The sequence below is a fragment of the Loa loa genome (genome assembly GCF_000183805.2).
Source record: "Loa loa unplaced genomic scaffold supercont3.67, whole genome shotgun sequence".
NCBI lineage: Eukaryota > Metazoa > Nematoda > Chromadorea > Rhabditida > Onchocercidae > Loa > Loa loa.
The window spans coordinates 242446-252304 of record NW_018108247.1 but is presented as its reverse complement, the minus strand read 5'-3'; the positions used below and the strand labels follow the sequence as shown (position 1 = coordinate 252304).

General features: G+C 33.4%; 1 protein-coding gene across 1 annotated transcript in view; it reads left to right on the top strand.

The window, feature by feature from the left end:
- LOAG_17377 (double-stranded RNA-specific editase B2) overlaps positions 1–9001 on the top strand; it is a 9739-nt gene extending 738 nt beyond the window's left edge. The window contains exons 2-17 of the mRNA XM_020450039.1: positions 67–138; positions 636–731; positions 897–1022; positions 2733–2798; positions 2875–2972; positions 3352–3439; positions 3529–3618; positions 4323–4443; positions 5102–5277; positions 5841–6023; positions 6520–6680; positions 6811–6932; positions 7083–7198; positions 7470–7671; positions 7921–8127; positions 8573–9001. Of these exons, the coding sequence (XP_020306351.1) occupies positions 67–138; positions 636–731; positions 897–1022; positions 2733–2798; positions 2875–2972; positions 3352–3439; positions 3529–3618; positions 4323–4443; positions 5102–5277; positions 5841–6023; positions 6520–6680; positions 6811–6932; positions 7083–7198; positions 7470–7671; positions 7921–8127; positions 8573–8856 (2208 nt within the window). The 3' untranslated portion in view covers positions 8857–9001. The remainder of the gene's footprint in view (positions 1–66; positions 139–635; positions 732–896; positions 1023–2732; positions 2799–2874; positions 2973–3351; positions 3440–3528; positions 3619–4322; positions 4444–5101; positions 5278–5840; positions 6024–6519; positions 6681–6810; positions 6933–7082; positions 7199–7469; positions 7672–7920; positions 8128–8572) is intronic.
- Positions 9002–9859: the final 858 nt, after the last annotated feature.

Genomic DNA, 9859 nt, shown 5'->3' with positions numbered 1-9859 from the left:
ATATATATATATATATATATATATATATATATATATATATATATATATATATCATCAGAGTTGCAGAGTCGCTTCTGTTACGGAATGGATGCGACGTATACGCCACCAAATAAAAACCTAGAACTTATTCCACGACCGGTAAGACAGCCGCAATGATTCTCAATGAATTATATCCTGAGTTCAAGGATCAATGTTCTTATAAAACCGTATGTGTTTATTTGAATTGTTCATGCATCAATCCTCCATAATTCTTGGTTTGTGCAAATCTTTAGATAGGTTAAACTAAATATATGATTAGCATCATGAATTTCTTTGTGAGATCGAAGTGTCCATGAGGATTTTTCACCGTCTTTGCACTGCTTTCGGAATTTCCACTAAAAGATTCCTTTGATACAAGTTGGCCGATATAGTATATGTGAAAGGGAGGAAGAATACTAATGCAAGCAGGAAAAGTACTAATACTAATGCAGAGTACAGTGGTTGAAAGTTTTTGATTGTACTGGTACAAGGTTGGAATAACTTCCAAGTTTTCCATGGTTAGGCTTCAGGTAATTGAAAATTTTGAAGACACACTAATACTTTCGACTTCACTGTGATATCATAAATCAATAATATTGCATTTGTAAGTAATTTAGTTGGTGGTTAACAAGTTACCACGTTTCGAATGCTCTTTCACGTTGCAAGCTAAAAAGTTCTGTGCGGAAGGCTCGAATAAAAAAGCTGCAAAACAGGTGCTTTCAGCTTCTTTCATTTTTTTTTTTTTTTTTATATCAAATTTCAATTCTCTGCAGCCTTAGATTTATTTTATTATAACATAAGTTATTGTTACAAGTTTATTTCCTTGTTTATCTCTGCAAAGTTTTTTCTCGTGGCTAACGTGTTTTTATTGTTTACAGCTTGCTTGTGAATTAGCTTTGAAGGAATTGCGACCTGATATACTGCTGGACATTTCGGTTTCGGTATCGGAAGCAAGGAAACTTGCGAATTATGGTTTCTGCGCACCACAAGCAAATGGATCTGAGGTAAATTATAAACTAAGCTTTACAAGTAACGAGTAATTATCGGCTTGCATTGTTTTCTTCCGTTTTTTATTTGTTTCGAACTATAAATTTGAGAATGTTGTTGCTGTGCAGCCCCGAGAAAAAAAAACACTAATTCACGGTGACCAGATGTTATCATTTTCACATAGTTCTGAGCACCCAGAATTAGCAATTTTTATAAAGCATCTAATTTTCATTTCTTTATGAGTGTAACATGAGAGTCATAACTGAAAATCCTGAATTAGTTGCGATCATATGCAGAATGAAGTTTTACAACTGGGTTCGCATGGCTTATCGTTCCATTTGTTTTATAGTGCAATTCCACTTTTTTATTTTCCTAATTGAAATGTTACGTGATTGCGATCTTAACTAGAATTGCAGTTGCTATTTGCTTTGTAATTGAACAAATGGCGATATGAATTTAGCAGTAAGAAACAAAAGTCCAAGCAAATTTTGACAAGGCTTTTTCTTTCTAAAATTTGATTGATGTGAAGATTTTAGACTTATATGTGTGACTCTTTATACGCTTTTGCATAACTGGAGCTGTTAATTCTGGGAATGTCTTTTTTGCGGCGATGAATGAAGCTATTCTCATAATTAGTATGCACAACAAAAAGGGCTGGGAATGTGAAGATAATGAATTATCTTGCTGCTCATCTTATCTTTTATCGTGCTTGATAGCTATGGCGGAATTTGTCATTTCGAATTTCTTTGCTCATTTGTATTTTTGATGGGGTTTTGAGATGTTTAGAATCAAAGAAAACATACGAACTATAGTTGTGTGAAATCTTTTATTATACACGGAATTGCTTGGCCGCTTTTCTTAGAACGATTTTATAAGCTTAATATTATTAAGAGGATAAGTTAAAACCTTTGAGGACAACACGAATACAGATAAGAATTGATAGTATGTCACATGGACAAAATTTGCGGAGTGCTAGAAATTTGGAATTTCTGACAATCATGAAAAATTTTCGAGGATTTTCTCGGGATGAATTCCCGAAAATTCATCCAGTATATATCACTGGCCTGTTGGCGCTATAGCGAGATATATTAATGAAAAAACAAATTGTTTGCACAACTGACCGATGAATATAGATCAAGTATTTATATGAAAATGATTTAAGGAAAAAAAATCATTGAGTTGTAAGTTAACGTGGAATTACAATATATATAGCGTGGACTAGATGTATCACTTGACTGACATATACATACCGAAAATGTTAGTAGGAATAATCATTTCCTCAAATAGTGGGAGCAGTGGCTTTTGGCTATTCATGTAGTTATTCATATCCGAAATGCTGAGGAATCTCTTGATTATTATGTGCAAGAAATGGCGGATTAGCATATTATGCTTTTTTTTGCATTCAGATTTATAAAGAAGATTTCCATGGAATTTATGAAAAGCAATTTTTTGATGAAATATTTATGCACACTTCAAGATAGAAGCTGTTTTTTCGTTTTTTCAAACCTCACTTAGAACTAGTTTTAGATTTGAAACTTTGTTGCTATGAAATTTGAGAACTATGAAATTGTTACTTCATGTATTGCATTAATTTCCGCTGATTTTTTTCGGATCTTAAATATTATTAATACAATCTTTATAAAATTGCTTATCTTTCCTGTAAATTTCTGGTCAGGCATAGTCATTTAGATTTGAACAGTTATTAAGTTGTGTTATTAATTTTCCAGGAAAGCCGAAGAAAAGGATATGCCACCTGCAACTCTCTCCATGACTTCTTCCTTCGTCTTTGTAGGGTATGTAACTTGATTTTAGATCCCATCTCTCATGTTCTTATTTTTTCATTTTAATGCTAATTGATAAAAGTTGCAGGATAAGGAGCGTGTCAGCGCTGAGAAATTTACGCCACAATTCACCTTTAGTGAACTTCCAACAACCGATACCGATGGCAAATCTCCGAAAAAATTCAAGTTAGTATAGTTAGTGCTCTTGTTTGATTTTGTTCAACTAAGGTTTTTATTAAAAGATGGTCGCACTATTATGTATCTTTCGATTGTAGTGATCGAGATTACTTTCATTGTTATATTGAAATATCAAATGAGCTCCAATACTTCAAATTTCTTAAATATTATTCTATATTACTAGCTAGACGGTTACTCACCACGGTTGTTTTAACTGTATTAAATCAGCAGATGAATTGATGAAATAAAAGGTTCCACTTTCCTCTGAGAGGTGATGCCCATCGTTGGCTTAGCTAGCACCATAATTTATGGCAGTGCGATTATTCGAATATATTTTCATTTCAGTCAGTACCGTTTTATTTCTGGATCAGTTTTAAAAAGCTTTCAGATGTATGTTGGTTTTGCCTCATCAGGGAAAGGTTTACTCACACGAAGGCTATGGAAAATCACCGATCAAAAATGCTGTCATCCGTGAAGTATATTTATTGTAGTTCTCTTGTTGCTTTTACCATTTTCTTTTTTGTATTTGCTTATGTTCACAGATTGATCTGACAATTTCTTACAGGCGCTGGTTGATGTTTTCGACGTGCCACAAGAAGAATTAAAAGTGGTGGAACGCCGAACAATGAATCTCAAACCAGGCAAACCAATGCAAGTATGATTTTCTAGTACCTTTAATTTTTGTAGAATTCCTTTGTGCTTCAAAGTTATTATATTATTATCTCACAACTGCACAAAAAAGCGAATGGATAATTTCACTTTATATACGGCAGAAGCTACTGAAGCTTACAGATCATGCTTATGAGTATCCCTATTGAATTAAATGAGGAGTGGAAGTCATTACCGTCATTGCATGCCCGAATTTTTCCTGATTCAACTGTTAAACTACAATTCTTTTTTCAAAAAAAACCCTTGCAACAAGTTATATTTTAAATACAACACCAAATAAAGATAAAGACGGGGACTAATAGGATAGGAAAAAAGAACTAGGGACCAAATGCGGAATAAGGAGTGAAAAATGTAATAAAATGAAATGAACTGAATTGATATTCCACTTTCCAATTGATATTCCACTAAAAACAGTGATTTCCACTTGTGTTTTTCATCATAAAAATCTAATCATATATAAGAGGGTTTAAACTAAACACTACCGTAATTTGGGTACCTTTGGTGGTTATCTCTTTATCATCAGTGTTTCTATCCTGTTTTTTTTTTTGTCTTTGGCACATCCACTTGATCCCATTTATAAGAAAAATTTCATTATTACATCGGTAATAAAGAAGTCTAAATAGTGATCAGTCAGAGCTCAAGCATTCGCTTTTTTTGAAAGTGTTGTGTGATGGTAATATTTGCCTTGAGGTTTTGATACAAGCGCTCAGTTTCTACGATCGTACCATGCAAGTGGATGTGGACACCGTTGACGGAAAACCCGTCCAAGGAAATAGTCGATTCATCTGCCGCATTACGCTCGACAATAATAGTAAGCATGTGCTGGCGACTTGTACTGACCAAAAATTGTTATCTTTCTTTTCCTTTTCGACCTATTTGAAAATCAACAAGAAAAGTAAAGGAAAGTAAAAAAACAAAATGCAATGCGGTCATTACAGGTCGTTATTACATGTTTTATTTTACGTGATAAGAGCGGTTTTATGATTGTTTTTCTGTAGGTTAAAAATTTTTAAATCTGATATAACAGATAGCCATTAAGTAGGCTTATATCCTTTTATCCTGTTTAATTGATACTCGCTAACAAAGGAAGGACTATAATGACGGCTCATATTTTGAGTCTAAGATTTCCGTGTTCTAATATGTTTGAGGAAACGGTTGCGCCATCAATAGAAATTTCCTTACACTGAATTCATGATTAATGCCGGGCAGTTGGAGAACGTATATTGCCAACATTTTGCAGTGATATTATGTCAAATAGTTAGCAAAACTTAGGAATTTTGACATAAGTTTACTGAATCTATGCTTTGCCTTTAATCAGTCGTTAAAAATCAGTGAAATATATTAGGATCACCTTTGTAATGATTTGAAATTATATTGCTCAGATAAAACTTAAAAATGACGGAATGTGCGTGAGAATGTTTCTGTTTTTTTTTTTGCGGTGTTGACATATTAAATTTACAAATTTTTAGAGACCATTATTGGTCCACCTCAAGATAACAAACAAAAGGCCAAGGATTCTGCGTGCGAAAAAGTCCTTCTCGAAGAGCTTGATCTAACTATGCCATCGGAAGATGCGAAAGTGAAGAGAGCAGCCGCTGTTCTTTCGCCTCCATATGCATTACATCAGCTGATGTTGAAGCAAAACGTAAATGCTCTTACATTATAGGAAATATTACACTAATAGTTTCATATGAGCTAAGAAATCTCACGTCTTATAATTAACAAGCTAATAATGTGGATTCTTTGAGGCCATTCATGGAGTCAGTAAGCTTAAGGAATAATGGAATAATGAAAAAAAATTGAGTAGCAAAGAGAAAAACATCATTCGTAGAAAAACTTATCGGTAAATAACGTCCATCGAGAAATATTGGTGCGTTTTCGGAAGACTCTGACGGATTAAATATATTGTGTAATGAAATGAGTACATAGAGGACAGTAGTGTATACTTTTTCTTAATTAGTCCAATAACAGAACAGTTGTAACGTTTTCCAAAGAATGGACTCTTTGAGTGATAGATATTCTTCATTGCTTTTATTCAATTGCTTTATTAAGAATCATCAACAACCTCGAAGAGTTGATATTCAACATGCCTTGAGGTATCAGAACAGTCAAATGCAATATTCGGTGATATGTTATTATTGATAATTTAACGCGCAAATGAAACCGCAGGTTGCTGGATTTTTTTTAGATTTTCAGTTATATTTACAGCGTAAGAAGAACCCGGACTTAGTGTATGATGAACCACAAGATATCAGCGAAGCACCTAATAAACCACCAATGTTCAAGTGTACTTTAACGGTAAATGGAACACATAAGTTTGAAGGTATTGGACAGTCGAAGAAAACTGCTAAAAGTGCTGCTGCTGAGCAAGCGCTGACCAAGTTATTCAAGGTTCTTTTGTCATCCATCGAAATCATAAAATTTGTTCAAGGAAGACTGTAAAAGCTAGGTGTATATGACATACTGTCACAGTATGTTTTTTAGTATACCTAGTTTTTTTTTTTTTTATATACCTAGTTTTTTAGTCATCAGTTATCTATTGTTGTGAGCAGAATGATGTAAGATTTTGACTTAACATATAAGAGGATTTTCTTATATTCTGAAGATCTGGTCGTCGTGAATTTTCAAAGAAATAAATGATCGGACATTGTAAGTGCTAAGTTCCCCCTATTTCATTGTGTTGTGGTGTATGTTTTAGGATCCTCGAGAATTCCCATTATTATGGCGATATATTCTGGTTAGGAATCAGGAGAACAGAAATCATTAGTAAGATTATTAATAAAAGGGAGGGTAGATTGTAAATTAAAGAAAAAAGTGGAGTAGGTGAAAGAATTTTTACCTTTTAATTGTTTACTTGATATTTCGCATGACATCTTTGCTGTTTTAGTTCGATCTCTGCGCTGAAAATGCGCTTGAAATGATATCAGTGAAGAAATCGAGAAATGAAGAGGATGTAGTTTTCTGTGCCGACATCTGCTCTTTTGTTCGCCAGGAGTATGAAGGAATATGTCACCAGCAAGCGTGTCCTATAACTACTCATATTTCTGCGTAAGTTTCATTCTTGTTCAGAGTAAATTATGCAAAATTATCTCGAAAAATAATTTTATCAAATTAATCTGGAGTGCATTTTGATTTTTGGGGATTTAGTTATAGATTGTTCTCAGGTATTTGGTTTCAGTTTTGTTCTAATTGCACCAAATGGCGAAAAACAGTTGGTTGCTATTGGAGCAGGCCGTAACGCTGTTATTGATGGTCAAGTTTTAACAAATGCACAAGGCAATGTGCTTATTCACATGCAGAGTAAAGATTGCTTCAATTGAATTCATTTCTACTTGATTTGGTTTCTTCTAAGTTCACTGTGAGTAAATGAATTGCCGATGTTTGGTGTTACTGATTTGAAAATTTTTAAATGAAAGAGATTTTTTCATTACTTCGTAATAATTTTTCTAGGTACGGTCTTGGCACGTCGTGCATTTGTTCTCTTTCTACATGGCCAAATAAGAAACCATAATGCAGAAAATAGTGTTGTCGAACGTTCTCCAGCATCAAATAAATTTCGTCTCAAGGTTTGTTTTACATTTCTAGATGTATTTCATGTTCAGTATAAGTATGCTTGATTTACTAAGACTAATCCCCGATTAGGGGCCAAATTTGCTAGTTATCCTATCTTCTAGGGCAGGAAAAAGATTGTTCCACAATGTACTGAAATATGAGATGAGATTTAACAATCATTAGATAGTAATAGTTTGTACTTCAGATATTCTTACAATTTTTTTTTGGTTACAATAATTGCGCTAGAAGATTTTCCTCTGAAAAAAATTATTTATCATTTTCTAGACTGGTTATCAAGTTGTACTTTATGCATCGTTCCCACCAAATTTGCGCACTAGCGGTGAAGTACAAAAGTTATCATGCTACATGGGAGGAGTTCGACTGGAGGATCCTCCGGAAAATCCGCAAACTTTCAGTGATATCGGAACATCCGGGCATGTTAATGTAATGAGCGTGGCCGATAAGATATTGAAATGGAATTATCTGGGTTTGTTTCATGTTTTATTGCGAAAAGCTCAATGATAGTGACGAATAAATTCGACATTAATAATATTCCATTCAATCTAAAACGAATTAAATTTTCAAATTTCTATGGTTCATCGAATATATTTTCTCGTTAATAACATTCGAAGATTTAGCATGGAAATGAAATATTGAAACAGTACATGTGGTTCTGTTTCATTATATTTTTCAAGACACGGCGTTAACCTTATTGCGCATAATTTCTGTATTTAAGGATTGCAAGGAGCACTTCTTTCACATTTTCTGGAACCGACATTTATTACACATCTCTGTGTTGGTGCACCCTCCAATGATAAAGCTATCACACACGCCGTACTGCTTCGATTTGGTGATATGCGACGAGGTGAACTAATGGTGAAATCTTCTCAGACCGGTGTAGTACCTCACGGAGAAATGTATCATAATTGGGTCTCTGGAATAGGTATCTTTTTGATTTCTATATTTCTTATTTGATCTGCTTATTTTTGTTAAATCTATTGGTTTTTGTTATAGCCATTTGAACTTTTGAATAAGATATGCACAGACTTATGCTCTAATATTTAAAAGGCTACAAAAGTGAATGTACTTTGCGATAGCACACACCAATATTCATTGGTTTATAAATGTTAATTGAAACTTGTCTAATTAAATCTATATTTATGATTATTTGAGATTTATTCATGTAATAGCGAGATAGTACTTCCTTTACACCTTGTAACATAGCCTGGTAATTTGTATATGTTACCAAATTTTTTCTTGTAATTTTAAATTGACTTTTTGGAATGTAGACTATGTGAATATCATTTATTGCAAAAGAAGCTAGTTCTTTTTTTCGTCTAAAGTTTGTATATTCGTGTCATCAATCAGATTTTTCTTCTTTTGCGCAGGAACCATTGAACGTTTGGATCCATTTACCGGTCGCACAGTAACTGGTTCCCCATCACGTCTTTGTAAATCAGAATTGTACGAAAGTTGGGCACGTGTAATGGCGGCACTTAAAGCAGATGGATACAAGCCTGTTTGGAGCTGTTCAGAAGCAAAACAAAGCGAAGTAGTATATCAGCAGACATTGCAAGCATTCCATTTGAAACTGCATGAAAATGGTTTGGGCGTGTGGCAACGTAAAGAACCACAGGTGGATGGTTTTCAGTTAGCTTTTTTCAATGAATAATTGTTTTTGGTAATGAAATATTTGGATATTCGGTATTTAAAATATTTGATGTGGAAATGTATTTAGTTTACTTATTGCATTTTTTTTCACTTTAATTGTGACCGTCTTACTAAAGCTTTTGAAATATTGTGAGTTCAGACTGGAGATTGCTATCAATTAGAGATACCAAAAAGGTATTGTTTTATACTTTTTGAATTACCAGCAGTTGTATTGTCGTTTGAAAATTGTTGTCTTTTTCGATCGGATTAATTAGGTCACGTTAAAATAAGCGTTTTAGTGGATATTCCCCCACTCTTCATTTTATTTTAGAGCTTTATTTTGAACAATGCGGCAACTTAATATTGTCATATATGTGTGTCATTTCAATTTTGATATGTGCAAGAATTTTGTGATATTTATTCAGCTATTCTTTCTAGCTGTTATTTTTATGAATTTTCCCCACTAGAATATACCAACTTTATCCTGCTTGCATTTACTGATTAGTATTTTACACTTTCATATGGCACACTTATATGAATTTTATATTCTTTCAAATCATCTTTGTGTGTGCAACACTTTCGAATCTTACTACTGTTTTAGTAACTTAAAGGAGTGTGTTCTCTTTTTTATTTTATTTTTTTATTTTTTCATGCCGGTTGTGAACAGGAAATATTAGAACCGGATGTTTTTTGCTTACAGTAATAAATTCCTCATGTATTTCGTGGTTAAATACAGGAGCAGTACAGGGGCTGTTTATCATGCATTTTCCTTGAAAGTTGCCCTCCAGTCATTTTTTTCTTAGTAATCATTCTTATGCCAGTATCATTACGAAAGATCTAGGACGTTTTATCAGAGCCTTCTCATCAGATAACTAATCTTCATTTAGTAAGGTTATGTTAGTATTCCTGGGGAAATTATCGGTTACTTGGCCACTGCAGAATGCTTGAAAAAAAAAAGTAAAGTAAAACGAATTATGCGTGGTGTGTTTTTGTTTTGTTAATTTTCTAGTTATTCAACATGGTTA